The sequence below is a fragment of the Erithacus rubecula genome, assembly GCF_903797595.1.
Source record: "Erithacus rubecula genome assembly, chromosome: 2".
Classification (NCBI taxonomy): Eukaryota; Metazoa; Chordata; class Aves; order Passeriformes; family Muscicapidae; genus Erithacus; species Erithacus rubecula.
The window spans coordinates 13,639,343-13,657,229 of record NC_136685.1 but is presented as its reverse complement, the minus strand read 5'-3'; the positions used below and the strand labels follow the sequence as shown (position 1 = coordinate 13,657,229).

The window sequence follows — 17,887 nt, the reverse complement described above, 5'->3', positions numbered from 1 at the left end:
ACATTAAAAACTAGACAGATGGAAGGAGTGTGGTCTATCCCAGTTTCTAGATCAGAAGAGAACCTACATTTTCTTCAAACTAACTCAATGTCCTACCCCACTGGACCATATCACCTAAATATATCACACTAATACACTTAAACATAGAAGGCACAATGGCAACTACACTTTAGTTCATTTGCTATTTACAAATGCAGACAAACATTTATATCTTGCTTGTGACAGTTTCCTTTAAAAATCAATGTCATGCATTTCTTGTTACTTTCAACTCAGTGTGAAAAATAGCTCCTGACAATTACTGTTACTAGAACAAAGAACTAAATAAAGAAATCATCTATTTGTGTATTTCTGTTGAATACAGGCAAGAGCACAGAACATGCTCAAAGAGCAAAACATCTTTGTATACCTGAGGTAAAGCGTTATGAAAAATATATGAAAGCTTAAAGCCAATTTTATTAAATATACAGAAGCATGGCAATAGATATGACAGAATTTAAATTAATTATTTTAAAAATTAAAGACTAACAATTTCTCCAAGCACACACTTTCACTACTCCTTTTGTCAACTGGTGTAATTTACCAATTACAACAAATGGCTATAATCAGTACTGATTGTTCCCAAAGGCAAAATTCACATTACAGCATCTTGATGACACATGTCACCAGACAGCTGCGAGTGACAGTGCTCAAGACCAGATGAAGGAGCCAACTCTCCATTACTTGGATATGCTAAGTGCTGATGCTCAGAACTGATCACTACAAGAAGATGGTTTTAAGAGAACCCCTGCTACAGCCTCTTGGCTTGCAGGACACCAGGACTGCACACTCACTATGTATCAAACTGCTGTGGAAAAGACAGTGACTATTTAAAGCATTCTTAATACCAACTGCCTGTGACCAACTGACTATATCATGAGGAAAGACTGGAAATTCTAATCACATTTGCTTCTACATTCCCACACAGATTTCACAGTTGGAAAGATAATTTCCCTATTATTCCAAATAATTATGCAGGCATGTCAAAAATCTGTTTAATTCTGTTTTATGATGCATTCGTAGTGATTAAAATGCAATATCAATCTACTTTTTAACACAGCCAAATATATAAAACTTAGTGAAATTGCTGTAAAAATGGTGGGGTTTTTTTAAAAGTAAAAATCTGAACCTAAACCTTGATTTGAGTTTTAACGTAAATTCAAAACCAGCTCAAGACTGGGAAGTATTTATGGCATCAGCATCATTGCTATTGCTGTTGTTGTTTTTTTTTTACTTCTACACATCTTCCTTACCTGAACCACCCACGGGCTGTTGGCAAAGGCCATGATATCTCTTTCTTCCCAGAAAAAGGCTGAATCTGATCTCTTGATCATTTCAAATTTACTGAGTAGCTTCATTGCATAAACCTTCTGTGTCATTTTATGGCGAACCTGTTGGTTGAGAAAGAAGAGAATCAACCTTTTTAAAATGCCTTGTTAAAAACCTGGGTACCAGCATAGCATGTTTCTGCTATGTGCAAACTGCCTTCTGGAATGTGATACCTCCAGGTCTTCATACACCCAGTTTTCTACACAGTAAGGATTTAAGAACTTCCAAACTTTAAAAGAAAAGTTTAATACTTGCTCAAAAAACCCACCATAGCAGGAAATAAAGTCTAACTCTACATTTATTTTCTTATTCTGAACACTGCCTAACCATTGATTTTATTCATGTCAGAAACTGGGCAAGCAGTCTGATTCAGCCTCTGCCAATTTTGATTTTACAGCAAAACGTAATTGCTCCTATTTCTTTTCCAAAACAATTCTTAAATTCACTTTAAATGGCGCAAAATTAATATAATAGAACTTGTTGGAAAACTGGAATTAAAGCTTTTATTACAAAATATGAAAACATTTTTGAAAACTTCATCTGAATTCAGACATGAAACCAAATCCTTAAATTGCACACTGCAGTCATTACTCAGCTAGATAATCATGAGACATCCTATTTTATGAAAAAAAACTATTAGAGGAATAGGCTTTTAACATTCTTGAGTGTTTCTTAAATAAATCAAAGTGAGAAGTTTTCAGCTGTAAGAAGTCTGAGTCATCAGACCTTAAGTTTCTGCGTATATTTTTCCTGTTAAAATAAAAAATTCAGTGGACAAGTGAAATTGATTAATGAAAAGTGTGAAATGCACCAGAAACTGAAGTTATGATTTCCTAGTGCATTTAAAACCTCTCACACCTAGTAAATAAAAAGATCTCCTAACTTCTTATTTTTCACAATATCTGGGTTCAATTATGTTAGTTGAAAGAATGTTTCATAGGCTTTTCTGAACAGCTGTAGATGCAAGCCCATGATTATCTGCAGAGCAAAGCTTCAGAGAGACACCTATTTGGTCTACAGATCTGGGAGCATCAGTCTCCTGCTCCTGAGGAGCTGAAAAAATTAATATTGCTGAAGGAATAGAAGAAACATGAGGTGGAAGGGGTAGTTTTGGAAAAAGCAAGAACATGAACAGAAAGAGAATTATCTAAGGAGCTGCTGCTCTTGAAATTGGGGCTTTTTGCCTTCAAGATATAGGTGCAAAGTTTTATTATTAGTATCTTGCATAATTTAATACTAATAAACAACCTTCTCTACAATCAGATCAAAAAACCTCCAGCCCCTAACACCAGAACAGAAATGTGGTGTCTACCTGCATTAACAACTCTATAGCATATTTTAGGACATTAATTAGTCAGCTAGTGAAAGTGTCCTAAAAGAGTATTTTGAAAACTAACTTCTTCCCATTTACTAATCCCACATGGGATTATTTGCAAAGACTTGGTGGTACACCATAAACTATACTCCCCTAAGTAGAGTTGTTGTAATCCTGCCCAAAACCAAAAGAAACACAAAGACCAGAAACCTCAAAAAGATATTGTTTAATTGAAGATGCATTTTCTGTCAAACTTGACATTGAAGCTCTGCAAAGCATTTAGTTGTTTTCAGTCCCTGAAGTCATTGGGTACCTTGCCTAGGTGCAGTTAGAGTATCTGCCTGAATTTGGAAAAACAACTGTCTCTCATGACCTGGGGAAAAAAATTCTTGAAAGCCAGCACAGCCTGAAGAAAGCTCAAGTACAGGAGAGGCAAAGTAAAGAGGGGTGGGGGATCCAAAATCAGTCTGCACACCTCTCTAAATAATTCCAATAGGTTACTGGCTAAATTATTTCCTGAAAAAATTTCAAGATAGGCTCTTTCCCTGTACAAAACCAAAGCAATAACACTTGTAGTGGCACACCCAGAGACTGAGTGTGTCTTGGCACACCTTGCAGGTGAGCAGCCCTACTGCTGCCACTGCTCCTATCAGCACCACAGCCCCTGGGGAACAGCCTTCTGAGCTGCTAGTCACTGTGCTCTTTACTCAGAGCTATATTTGTACATACAGAGATTGGCTCATACAGCAGATTATTCACGTATTAAACTGTCATGATGTTTCAATTTCTTCCAACTGTTAAAATGAACTGCCAAATTTAAACTGCAGCTCACCAGAGTAACTCTCAAAATAGGTAGGAAAATCCCTTCATGCCATTAGCACTGAGTAACATGGCCTTGTTTAACTCATGAAAATGCATTAAGAAAAAAGAATTTCACTCTACTCTGTTTCAACAACCTAATACTTTCAACAAACAAAAGGCATTCATAATTTCCCCAGCATTCACATGGGAAAACAATGTAGGCAAAGAAAATAACACATCCATTTGAAGTGATCAGATTTAATATGTAATATTAATAATGGTACTGTCTCTTTTGTGATTTTGAAAAAAAATAAAGATCCTAGGGTGGAGTTTTGAAATGAACTCTAAGGCTTGAAGTAATTCCAGGTATCCTAAAATAATACAGCTGTAAGAAATGACTACAGATAGCGATCAAAGTTCACATCCTGACAAATTTTCAGATAATAAAACGTGACTGTTTTATCTGCTTTACTACAGAACTGTACATCAGCAGCACATGGGGAATTAAACCTAATAAACAAAGGACTTAATGAAGAAAAATAAACCAGCTACACAGGCCATGGCAACCACTGGTTTGCAACATTGAGAAATCAGACAATAAAGACTGTCACCCAGACCATCCTGCAGCACCCAAACACAAGGAAGTGTTAATTTTGCTTTAATTTTATCTTCCAGTACATGAGCAGATCAGTTGGCTGTGTCACTTCAACATTACAGTCTGTCATGGTTAGACCTGGGAGAAGGAACTAAGGATAAGTTTCAATTTCAAATCAAGATGACTTTCCACAAGTGAAAACAAACAAGAGGAACTCAGGATGTGCTTTCATAAATAACTGTTTCTACATAAACCAGAAGTAACATATTAAGCACCATAATTCAATTTTTCTGTCTGCCCTAGACACCAGTCACTTTCATGCAAGGCACTGCATAAGAGAAGAAGTGATCTGGCAGCTGGCAATCATTTTCTTAGCTTTCCCCATCACTACAGAGACAGCAACACCAGAGATCAGAGCACAAGTGTTAGAGTTTAATACTTCTGGATTTATAAGGAAATTGCTTCTCCACCACAGTCAGATGTTCAGACCAGAGTCATCTGATCTCTCTTTACTGGACCATTTTTTATATTTTTTGGAGGAGAGAGGAAGAGGAAAAATCAAGCCTTTTTTATAAAGAATCTAGCTGTAAGACACAACAGTAGAGAATGTTTTACTTTCTTGACAGAAACTGGAAAGCTGATTGCTTCACATCACTTCTTTAGCAAGAAAATGCTATACTGAAGCAGAAGACTACGGGAAAACAAAATTAAATTAAAGAGGTCGTAGCTGACTATTTTATGCTGTGAACATTACAAGCCAAAAAATGAGCATACTAATATAATAATTAGAAACATATAATAAATATTTGTGCTACAATTCCTATGCACAATAACACATTCTGATAACATAACATTCATTCATTTAACTCATGTACTTAATCACATTTTATTTATGGTTCTTTCTGGATTTAATCCCCACTGAAGCAAATTTCTATTTTGATCACAGAAAGTGTTGCAAAATATTTTCATTACCGCAAATCCATCATCTGCAACAGTGGTGTTAACATTTTCAATGGAGTAGAAATAGATAGAGCTTAGCTCAATAGTTTAAACTTGTACCATACCTTGTGAGGCAAAAAACTGAGGTATGTATGTCCACATCACCAGCTAATATTAGTTCAGATCTGCAGCTGCATTTACTAGCCCACTGCTTTTCAGATGTAAGACTGCATAGCATTATTATTTCTATTTGTATTTTTATTCTCCAGAAAAAGTGGGTTTTTTTTAATTGACATGAGGCACAGAAGAGCTCTATATGAACACAAAAAAGTTTCTTTCCACTACCATGGATTCTTGCTTTTTTTGAAGGTTTTATTGAAGATTTTTAAAAACTCCTATGACAACAATGCAATCCAAACCCCATCACTGTATGACCAGTTTACATTTTGTCGTTACATTTCAATGGTTGGGCAAATGAAAAGTAAAGTTTGTCTTCAGATCCCTCAAAGTGTCAAATTGCAGTATGTACACCACGAAAAAATCATCCTTTCTCAAAAATTTAAATTGTGTATGACATGGTGAATTAAGAAAAAGAGCTTCCAGATCAAATCAGGACCTCCTACTTGAAATGGAATGTTCATAAGAAAATAAAATTAATCTAGAAAACTCTTCTGTTCTTAAGAAATACACATACAAAAACAATGTATTTTCATTTTTGAAGCACATCAAAAATATATGAGTGTGACATCTAAAAATGACACGTGACTTCTGTTATTGGGACTTGCTCTTTTTCATCTCCTACCCCCTCAACAAATGGACAATGAACTCTGCTCCTTACAACTTGATTTTTCACGGATTTCACATACCAGTCCACAAGGACCATCTCTGTTTACTGCTCCACGTGGATTAATGTAAAGATACAAATGCCTAATAGAAGACTTTAAAATAAACCACTTGATGTGACTGCATTAAAAGGACATGGAGTAAACTGCTCTCTTACAAACACCCTGCAGCAGCTCCTTCACAAGAAAGTAAGGTTCTGCTGAGGATTTGGGGTTTTCTTTAATTTCTTGCCCGCAAGAATATTAAATCATAGAAATATACATAATAATTCTTTAAATCCTTGCTAGAAAATGAGGATTTTTGGAAATACTCCACACTTCATTCACTCTTCTTGACAAAAGCAAAGTGTGAATGATCCTGATGGAATAGAGAAGAGGGTGCTACATTCTCATTTTACTAAACTTGAATGAAGTTGTCTTAAAAAATAGATTAATAAAAATTGCTGATTTGATGTTGCTATCTGCCATACTAATCACATCCATATTTGCAAATTACCTATGAGTCATGCAAATAATATTAGGCTAGTCAGAGGGACTTTTTTTTCCAGTTCCAACAAAATTCAGCAGAACTAATATGGAAAATACAAAGAATTTTATAAATGGATCATAAATTTATTGCCATTATATACTGTGTAGCTTCCATAAACTGTTTATTTCTTACCACATTACGACACATCTTTGCATGTTCCAAAATGGTTATACATTACAAGACAATATGATTTTCCCAGCTTCCTAGTGCAAAATTACCACAGAGTAGCAAAATGCCAGTTCCAGGTCAACAAATACAAGCAAAAGGGTAATTTTTGTTACCTCATGGTAACAAGGTAACAAACTTCAATTGCAGCAAATTAGTTGCTCCCCTTTCCATTTACTTGCTTCATATCTCTCTTCCCCTAAAAATACTCACACAGAAAATCACCATGAATCAGCTGGTGCACAGTTACCTGTTAGCTGAAGATAACTTGTCCCTAATGTTTGCATTCTAGATCCTATCTGGCACTTACATCCAACGCTTATTTCAAAAGTGAAATATCAATCTCTCTTATATATGTTCACATTTTTGTGACACTTATCAGACAGAAGGATTTAGAAGTCCTGAAAAAATCAAAATTAAATGAAAATCAGACTACATGTGATAAACCAAGTTACTTTTTGTAATTTGATTACGTTTTTTTTAATAACAGAATTTCTCTGCAATAGAAATTTTTGAAGTAATCCCATTCATACTTTAGATATTATATTGCATACAATGTCAAGGGGACAATGTTAAGAAAAGAATCTTTTATAAATCCTGTGAGTCATGTAACCTAAAATACAATGCAAGCATCACAATTACAAAATCTTTTGTTGCAGTGTTCACCTGCTCTTTTGTAGAAGGTTTCAGATATTATTATACAGCGATACTTGAGGCCAAAAACATTTAGAATTGCCATGAACTGACTTTTTGATTTTGATCAAAGGATAGAAAACATTCCTGAGTTCTTCCCTTCTTATCCATATTTTAAACTCAGATTTACTGTTTACTATGCACAGAAACAATCTCTCAACACAATGAAAATAACACTCTTTTTAAGAATTAATTTTTAAATGCAAAACATAAAGATTGAGGAAGGTTTTGGCTAAAGCTGTTAATCTGTCTAAACACTAAATCATTACATTCTTACCAGCTGCACTTCTCCAAAAGCTCCTCTTCCAATCACCTTAACAACATCATAGTCTTCAGCTTTCATTTGTAGAGCTCGGATTTTTTCCACAATCTTTTCATCTAAAACAAATCAAACAGAAGGTGTAATAAAGCATGCATTAACTGAATACAAGAATTTTAGCAATTCATTTAGAGTAAAAATAAACTATTTTTATTCAAATGTTTAGAGCCTTCTTGATATTTCTTGAAATCTGTAGTCACTATTAATATCCCCTTTCATTATTTTTTGGAAACCATTAACCCTCTACCTTTAGCTGTAACAATGGAAATATCTTCCATATTTTGCTGACTCTCATTTCACACCTCTAATAATCACTCACAAGCTTATGGGAAGACTGATAATGAAGAGAGCCAGAGATGCCTATCTAGAATTTTCAATCATTCCTTGCTACCTGCTGCACTCCCAGGATCCACTGACACTCCACTGATAATGCTGAAGTGGAGTACATGGCACACAAAAAGCACTGCAGGTGCAACCTGCTCCTACACACCTGCAGGGTACAACAGCACTCACATGGCAAGGTATGTGACTTGGTAACCTTCATGTGCAACTGCTGATCACACAAAGATCTGGCACATCCACTCATCCAATCCATACAAAACACTGATTCAAGTTCACATATGTGTATCTAAGTGCTGGCCATATCAAAGTGGTTTTTTCAGTGTTCACCTCATGTGTAATGAACTACATTTTTTAAAGTGTAACTTCTTAAAATGATGTCTACAGTGCTCATTCTGCAGATAAGCCCTGCCCATCAGTATGTGTCTTATAAGCAGTTGTGAGAATCTGTAAAATGGATAACAGTGAAATTCTGATCTCTGACAAGCTAAAAATACACAAGGTCCAAGACTCTTTAATTTTGCAAATGAAGTACTCTTTGAATGCATTCCCAGCTAAATGCTTTTTAAAAATATGTTCTTATTATGAGGACAAAAGACAATGGAATCAGTGAATGGAATCCATAATAGTGGAGGTAATCTGAGGCATGACAAGCCCCTACACACACTTAAGAGAAAGAACAAAACAAAGCAAAACAGGTGGCTGGAGCAAGAACTCTACCAGGGAAGAGCATGAAACTGTATGAAAAGCTGTGGATGCTTATATTCAGAGAGGGGTAGAGGTTTCTATTAAAAGATCCCTGTTTAGAGTCAAACACCATGGAATTTTATCCTTAGAAAAGCATTAAAGAGGATCTCAGATCTGAATACAGGAGAGAAAAGGATCAGAAAGACAGTTAATCCAGTATGACATTAAAGATGACATGGTCTAAGGGAGTTAATGATAAGAGCATCTAGTAAATAGCTTAACCATTCCTACATATTCATGAAGAGCAGCTTGGCACACTACAAGCAATCCAGGAGATGCCTGACCATCAGGAACACTTATTTTCTTTCAAACAAGCAATAAGCCAAATCAGGGAGGCACTGATTTATTACTCACAAACAAGAACGAACTGGCTCAGGGAAACAAAGTCTGTGGTAGAAGACTTGGCAGAAGCAACTGTGAGATGGTGGAATTTAAGACTCTAACAGACCTGAAGAAGGAAAATAGCAGACCTTGGACTTCAGGAGAACAGACTATGGCTCATTTGGAAAATGCACTGGCAAGATCCTGTGAAAAGCTGCTGTGAAGGGCAGAGGAGTGGGCTGATCTTGATGACACGTTCATAGCACAAGAACAGTCTGTTCTAGCTAGCTAGAAATTGAGCAGGAATGGCAAGGAGCCAATCTGCCTAAATGGGCAATCTCTGCCTCAACTCAAGCACAAAAGGTAAAGGTTTGGAACAGGGAAGTTGAGTTGGGTTACCCAGCAGGAACCTCCCAAACAAGAAAAGATGAAATTGGGAAAGCCAAGCTCAGCTGGAACTGAAACTAGCCAGGATTATGGAGGGAAACAAGAGACACTATAAATACATTGGCCATAAAAGAAAGAATGAGGCAAATATGGTCCAACTGCTCTCAGTGAGGGATGTGATCTAGTAGCAGAAACATGGAGAAGATCAAGGCAGTCAATGCCCACTTTGCTTCACTTCACTCTCAAGCCCTGCTCAGAGGCCTCCCAGCTCCTTGAAGCCAACAGCAGAATGTGGGGCAGCACAGTATCACAGTAGAGGAAGTCGTGAGTTAAAGACCAGTGAAGCAAACTTGACATATAGCAGGTCTTGAGACAATATATAGGAAGCCTCCAAGTGCACTGAAAAAACCAGCCAATAGCCTTATGAGGCTCTTACCACCTTTGAAAGGTCACAGTAACTTGGGAAGGTGATGACTGGTAAAGCAGAGATGTGTCATCCATATTCTAAAAAGGCAACAAGGAGGCTACAAGGTGCAACAGCAGCCACAAGACAACCCCACTGCCCAAGATGGTCATGGAGCAAAATCCTTCAGGAATCCATTTTCAAGCACATGATACACATGGAAGAATAAGAACAGCCAGAATGGATCTAAAAAGGACAAACTGTGTTAGGTTAACTTGATTTCCTGCAATGACAAGATGTCTGTCTTGGTGGACAAAGGGAAAGCAGTACATTTCCTTGACTGTAGCATGCCTTCCAACACAGCATCTCAAAGTATCCAAAGTATCTTGTAGCCAAACCAAGCTGACATGGATTGTACAGAGGAATTACCAGGCAAGAGGGAAAGCTGCTGGAGTCACAGCCAGTGGTTTTAAGTTCAAAGCTCATACACTGTAGGGCAGGGTGGCTTCTATGAGTGACCCAGACAGGACAAGTAATGAGCTGACAGGAAGCTCAGTTCAACAACAGCAAGTGCAGAGTCCTGTAGCTTGGATGGAACAGCACCACACAACAGAATAGGATGCACTCACCAGCTAGAAGGCACCATGAGAAAGAGGTTCTGACAGCCCTAGTGGGCAACAAGCCAAGCAGAGAGGAACAAGGAGCCATCATTCACATTGACTGTGAAAGTATCTGTTGGAAAATGCACAGCCAGTAGGTTGAGGGAAGTAGGTTTCCTTGCCTGTCATTTGTGAAACCATATGTGGAATATTATGACTAACTTTGGGTCCTCAGTGCACAAAATATACCAAACATTCCCTAGCTTCATGGAAGACCACCAAGATGCTCACATGATGCTCAAGAGAAGCTGAGAGAACCAGAATTTTTCAGATTAGAGATGGATGGATGGTTGGCCTCAACAGAAGATGAAATGAGGTTATACTTCTGAGGGGCAGGAATTGAAAGGACAAGAGTCACCAGACAAGATGAAATACCAGAAATCTTATTTTGTAAGAAAATAATAGTAGGAATTAGGGAAAGGTGCAGACTGTCATGTAGAGTTGAAAAACTTTCATCTTTGGAAATTCTCAGAATTCACCTGCACAAGAACCTGAACAATCTGATATAACATCAAAATGTGTTTGACTTTAAACAAAGAGTTGGACCAGTTGGCCTCCAGAGATCCTTCCTAACCTGTGGAACACAAAAACCCAACTGCAAATTTCTTCTTCTAAGGAGAAGGATGTGACAGGGACAGGGAGAGATTAATGTTACAATAATGGTCTGCTAGTAAAGTTGTGAGGACAGAGGCAATGAAAATCTCCAAAAGTAAAAAAATCTGCTACATTCAGTGTACTAATAAGTCCAATGTAATTCAGTGTGTCAACAGGAAGAGGAGTTGAGAGAACTGTGAGCTTGTTTCTGTACTGAATCATGACAGCCCAGACCAAAAGCATAGGAAAGCAACAGAGCTACACCTACATGAATTTGGTTATTTTTGTTAATAATAAGAATTAATTTTGCAGATTGTGAAGGGAATGCTGTGCTTGGAAGTTAACTGCAGATCACAAGCCATGGCACTAGACAAGGAGGATAAATACAAATTCACAGAAAGCACAGTAGAGAAAGAGTATCAGCAAACTTCAAGTCACAGAGAATGCACATGTTTGAATACAATGTTGCATTCTCATGAGACATTGGAATGACATGATTTTATTTAAAATTTCTAACATGTCAATGTTTTCAAATATGTGAAATGAGCAGGGATCTAAACATATTAAAAAAGTAGTGTGTAGTTTCACACAGCTCAGTTTCTGAGAAGAAACTCACAGGAATATTTCTGTAGAAGGCAGAAACTATAAACAAAGTTACTACGGCTCCAGTGAAACTCTTCAAGCATTAAATAATGCAAACAAGCAAAGAAAAACGAAACAACCAACTGAGGTTGTTGAGTTTTATCATCCTTGTGAAATGCTGAGAATGGAGTCATCATACTTGCTATGCGAGAAGAGAAGAGAAGAGAAGAGAAGAGAAGAGAAGAGAAGAGAAGAGAAGAGAAGAGAAGAGAAGAGAAGAGAAGAGAAGAGAAGAGAAGAGAAGAGAAGAGAAGAGAAGAGAAGAGAAGAGAAGAGAAGAGAAGAGAAAAGAGAAGAGAAGAGAAGAGAAGAGGAGGATTATAGCCCTTTCAAGTTCAAAGGGACCCACAGTGACCATCACTGTAATGGTCTGACTGTTTCAGGGCTGCCCAGCAGTAAAACATTGTTAAATGTCTCTTAAAACACTGACAAGCTCGGGACATTGATTGTATCTCAAAGAATGTTCCAGTGTCTGACCACCCTCACAGTAAAGAAATGCTTCATGATGCCTTGTCTTAACCTCTCCTGGTGCAGCTCTGAACCACTCACACATGTCCTGTCACTGCATCCCAGGGAGAAGAGCTCAGCACCTCCCTCTCAACTTTCCCCCTCTTTAAAGAGCAAAAAGGTTACTCTTCCTAACTCCTTCAAGTACAATTTAATAATCTCAGTTAATAGTAATACCACATAGGGATGCAAGTGTTGTGAAGGTGTCAGTCACACAGATGGACTGTCTATTTTGGCATAAAATCTTACAGATATAGAACAGATAATCAATGCATGGAACCAACCTGAAACAACTGGGGTGCCAGAAGGCAAGCTTAGATTAACCCTGAAGCCACACCATAATTGCAACATACTGGATTGTAAGATTTACTTCATGTATCACATAATGTGATCTAGTTCAGGGTGCAAGAGACCTTTCCAACAACATTCTTATATAGTGGTCTGAATTCTCAGATTTCACACAGATTAGTTTGAAAATTTTGGTATTTGTATGCATGTCTCATGAATTTGCAACAGCACAAAGCCCAGCAGAAGAAAAATGTTAAGTTTAAAGGAAGGCACTAGATAAACTCCCCAGTCCCAGGATGCAATGGAATCTTATGGAAGTACTGTGACATTTGAGTGAAAGTCCTAAAACATGAGAATACCATCATCTATGACTCAATGTTCCTAAACACAGGAAGGACCAGGAATGCTAGATACAAAGAGTCTTTAAAGACAGCTTTTGATTTACTATTTGAAAATGGCACTATAATTTTTAAACAAATTAAGTTTCACTTTCTGAAAGGGCAGAGGGTTTGGATCAGTCACCAACAGCTGGCAGCAAGAGTGTGGCTGAAGGTTGCAAATGCTCATGAAAATGGAAAAAATACCTGTCTAGGACAGTGAGAGGGGATGAGGAGGAAGGGAAAAAACCAAACTTTTCTGCCTCTTAAGGTAAGAAAAAAGAGTTCACATGCAGGCTATTTTCTTTTAAAAAACTAATGTGTATCAAGCAGTTCTGGGGAATATATATGACAAATAAAATTGCAAGGGAGTGCAATTTTATCCCACAGATCAGACACAGTCAGTCAATGAGTGCTGCTATGGAGTACATTAAGTCAAAAGTTGCTGCCCTAGGCAGAAGTCCAGCCAGAAGTTAAACTGAAGTACAGCCAAGAAGTGCTGCAATCCTGCAGCTGAACAAAACTAAACAGAAAGCACAACAGAAAGACTGAAGTAACTAGGGGTGCATCCATAGTGTCTGGATAAAGGTGTGTGAAGAAGAAATTGCTGGAGACCTGGCAGAATCAGGAGGAACTAGAATGCACAGCTCCAGACAGGAGCTGTCTTTAGCTTCCTCCCTCAGAGAAATAAAAGAGGAACATGAGAAGTGTTCTCTTGCATAGATGGAAAAGAGCAGAACACAAGGAAACAGAAAGCAGCAGCCCTCTGGCTTACAGAGAACACATCCCTAATGTAATGAAAATAAGCCTGATGGCAGGGCTGAATTGCTTTGTATCTACCAAGTACCCAAAAGGGAATGTGGTTAATGACACTGACATATAACTTGTTTATACATCTAAGACATTCTGTCTTACACACTGTGGCTTCCACGCTCTGCTTGGGAAAGTTGGTAATTTGATACCTCTCCAATCCCTAGTCCTACCAGAACAATATCATTAAGAATGGAACTGGAGCCCAACCTGCTGAGGTGACTGTGAAGACCTGGCAGGGAGCTGCCTTAGAGAAGCCAAGAGAAAACCAGAGGAGCAATTAGCTCCTCAACACAGTGGAAGCTCTACAGTGCACTAAATTTCTAAGATTCTTGTTGGCATCTGATATTTCATGAGTGCTGCTGACAGGAAGCCCAGAGCACACAGAGCTGCAGCCCTCACAGCACACCAGATAACACATTCCTGTTGGTAACCACGTGGCTGGGCAGGATTCAGCAACTTCAGATGACATAACAAAATGCAAAGGAAGGAGGCAGAACTGTTGATTTTGCAAGCAAATAATCTTGGAAGACACATCTTCCAACTAAGCAGTGTCTGCTTGGAGAGGAAAATGGCCAAAGGAACTTTTCAGGGAGTTTATTCAGGGACTCTAGAAAAACTGGTGCCCAGGTGCCACATCTACATCTCTACTAGAAGTCCCTTCTACTGTAAATACATCCACTGTCACTACACTCCACAAGTCTGCCAACCTACATAAAATCAGCAAATCATTTAGCAACACAAGTTTCCAACTCCTGAGTGATACTGAATAATGCATAGAACATCACTGATCCATATAGAGAGTCAAGACTTCTGGGTTGTACCAGGCCTGCTGATGGCACCACTCTGTGCTGCTGTTTGGACTTACTCAAAATTCATTTTTTGTGCCCTTCTATATATGATAAGATTATAAACGATCAAATGTTTTTAACTATTGCTTAAATCTGTTACTTAACTATTTAAGGCTAAGTTACATCTGAACAGGAGACCACCAAAAAAGGCACAAGCCACTAAGATACGATTCAACACTTGGCAAACTTAATGGTAGAAAAACTGATTTGGAAGAATTTACTCAACCTATTGTCTTTGCCTGGATGACAGAAGAGGAAAAGACCAAGAAAAGATTTGTTACACCAAGCCCATGCAGAAAAACTCAGCTTTCTTTTCTAAAATAAGAAAATTAGATTTTGTTCTCGGAGGACTATGAGATTCCTCTCATTGTTTTGGGAATTAAATATTGCATTACGTTTTTCTGTTCCATGAATACTCCAAAAAACAGAGCAATTTAAATCAGAATCCCAAGAGTTGATTACACAACAGAATAGGAACATAAAGACTGAAAAGGAATGGCTGTATTATGTGAGATATTTAATGTGCCTCTTGTACCAAACATAGGCTCCACTTTGGTTCAATACCTTAGAGAAAGTGGTAACAAATCAGAATAGTAAGGCAAAGCAGGCAATTAAAAAACTTCTTTCATATTAAACTAGTGAAGAGGCTGCTTCTGCCAAGTGGTCACAGAAACAGAATACACCAAACTCCTATGGTACAATTAATTAATTGCCTTTGTGAAATAGTTGAAACCTTGGAGTTTCAGCTTGCAATTATGAGTTGAGCTGAACATACATTAATGTGTCAGCTGACGTGGAAGCTATTTCATTTTTAAATTAAAATAAGCTATTAATAAAACATTAACTTGAATAGTAATGATGTGATGTAGGCTGGAAGTAGGGTGTATGCAAACCCCTGGAAATGTGGAGGGGGGAAAAAAAATTCTTTAAGTATTATTGTGGAAGAATTAAGTGATTAAGCTGAGTAAAAGTGTGATGATTTTTTAGTGTTCTCCACAGTTTCTGCAGAGTTGTGTAATATAGATGAAAACAATTGCAGTGACTCTGCTTTAGCTGCCTCACTGTGCAGCACAAGCTAACTCACAGGAGGCCCTGCCTCCTCCCTGTGCTTGCCTCAGGAAGCCTTGGGGAGGGATGCAGGCTCCAGGCTCCCAGCACAGACTGCTCATCAGAGCCTGTCAGAACCTTTTGACAGCAGGTCTCAGCTGGGCATTTGCAACAGTTCTTCAGATACAGAGAAAAATCACAAGAGACAAGAACTCACTGTTCCTTACCCTAAGAGAGAGACAACTTACAGCTCCATAAATTCTCAATACAGTTCTCAACTTTTCTTCCAAGGCCAAGGTGGCAAGAGGCTTCAGCAAGCACGTGCTACACTCTTTCCAGTGATACTTGATACCCTCAGAACAGTTTCCAAGACCTGAGCTATGGGTTTAGCAATTTTAAACTGCATAAAATGGCTGTGTCAATAAGAACCCAGTTGTTGCCATGTTTTTTGCTGTACCTGAATGGCTCATTTTGTGCTAGTACAAGTATCAGTGAAGTGAAATAAAAATCAGAAACTGGTCTTGGCTTTTCTTTTGCCTGACTAGTTTTAAAAAAAAAAAAAAATGAACCACCTGACACTCTGCATGAATTCTGCTCAGTTCCCCTGTGTGGTATACAACAAACCATACAACCACATGTGTCAGAAAAGACTTTGAAATGAATCCCTGTGGCAGGAGGGATTCTTTCTTTTGCAATATCAAAATACTACCAGCCTCAAATGTTTACAAAATTCTTACTTCACATTTTATTTTTTCCCAAAGTGTAAATCAGAGAAGATATGCAGCACTTTTATTCTCTCCCAGTCAGTATAGAAAAATGAGGGAAGCTACATGTGTGATTCTTAAGAAAGATGCACTGTCACACAATACAGCCAAAATAGTCAGGTGTTGCATCCTTTTTTCAAAGTTCAACAGGTAAGGATGAAGTGCACCCTGGAAAACTATTTATTAACTGCTGTGAATTTTTCTGTAACATATGTCAAAATTCTTTTAACTAGTATCTGGCTACTTCAACTCTATACTGTCAGTTAATTTAGCAATAAAAAGGCAGTAAGAAAATTGTGAAGAGAAGTATATTTTCATGTTTCTGACATTGCTCATAGCCTCCTGGTCATATAAGAGACTTAAAATATTTACTACAACAATGAGAGAGAACCTAGAGGAGGAGAAGGAGCAACAGCCTTTGAAAAAAGGGAGACAGACAGACAGAATATTCAGGGGCTTCAGAAAACAAACAAAATCCAACCAAGCAAATAACAAACAAAACTCCAATCTGTTCCTGAGGTTGAATTGTTTTTTCACAGTTACTATTTCTAATAGTCAAAAGACACTGGTCTTATGATCAGAAAGAGGCTTCTAATTTTGTCCTATTGCAAAAATAGCAATGTAAAAGCAAATGTAACCAGCTCAGAGAAGTTGCTGATAAATGTTATTTATGTAATTTTCACAGAACTTTCCTCTCACTTTACATATACAATGCTCAGTTGCAAATAACAAAGATACTAAAATGCTGCTGCAGACCCTTTCTTTCATAAATATCTGCTTGAATTTCTTTGAACTCAAACTGAAAATAATCCCACAGTGTGCCTCTTATGTCCTCATCTGCTCTTTCTTATTTATTGTCTTTTAAGTGATTTCTCCAAATGAGACTTTACTGGCAAGTGTAAAAGCTGTATGTCCATCTATGGGGCTCTGCTAAACCTCATGGAGAAGCACTGAATTCCAAAGAAAGAACTCACCACTTTTACACCACCAGCCACTATTTAAATGAGTGTGAGTGGATATTACAAGTAGTCCCAGGGCAACAGAGGGCAGACACATACAGCTCTTACCAGCAAAAAATTTAAAATGAGTTGCTGATAAGACTATACCTGCAGTAACCTACACTCAATATATGCAATAGAAAAAAAGGTTTTTTGAACATATATATCTCAAAATAAACTCACTACAAAGCATAGTTATTCCAACAAGGCTTACTCTCTGCAAATTACATTTTAAAACAAATGATCTGCTATTTTTACAAGAAAAAAGATTCTGCTTATATACATGAATAGAAAACACTTCAAAACCACAAAATACAGCTATACTGTGATGTAAAACCATATGCTTAATGAACTCCAAGATCCTGTCTACAATTAATGTGGGGAGAATCACAAACATTTATGCAAAGGTTCAAATGTGAGCTAACAGATTTTAAGGTACGACAATTTAGTTTTAAAAACCCTCAGAAGGCTTCTCTGTTAGATTAAATATGACTATATAAACAATGTTAACATTCAGTGTAATGAATTCCTGAAGAATAATAACTAGGATATACTTAGCAACTTATGTAGTTACACATACATAAGGTAAG

The 17,887-nt window shown here is 37.5% G+C and overlaps 1 protein-coding gene across 5 annotated transcripts in view; it reads right to left on the bottom strand.

The window, feature by feature from the left end:
* ROCK2 (Rho associated coiled-coil containing protein kinase 2) overlaps window positions 1-17,887 on the bottom strand; it is a 98,317-nt gene that overhangs the window by 40,062 nt on the left and 40,368 nt on the right. For all 5 annotated transcript variants that reach the window (XM_079298065.1, XM_079298067.1, XM_079298068.1 and 2 more), the window contains exons 3-4: window positions 7,522-7,622; window positions 1,290-1,427 (exon numbers count right to left, since the gene is read on the bottom strand). In XM_079298065.1, coding sequence (XP_079154191.1) covers window positions 1,290-1,427; window positions 7,522-7,622 — 239 coding nt within the window. The remainder of the gene's footprint in view (window positions 1-1,289; window positions 1,428-7,521; window positions 7,623-17,887) is intronic.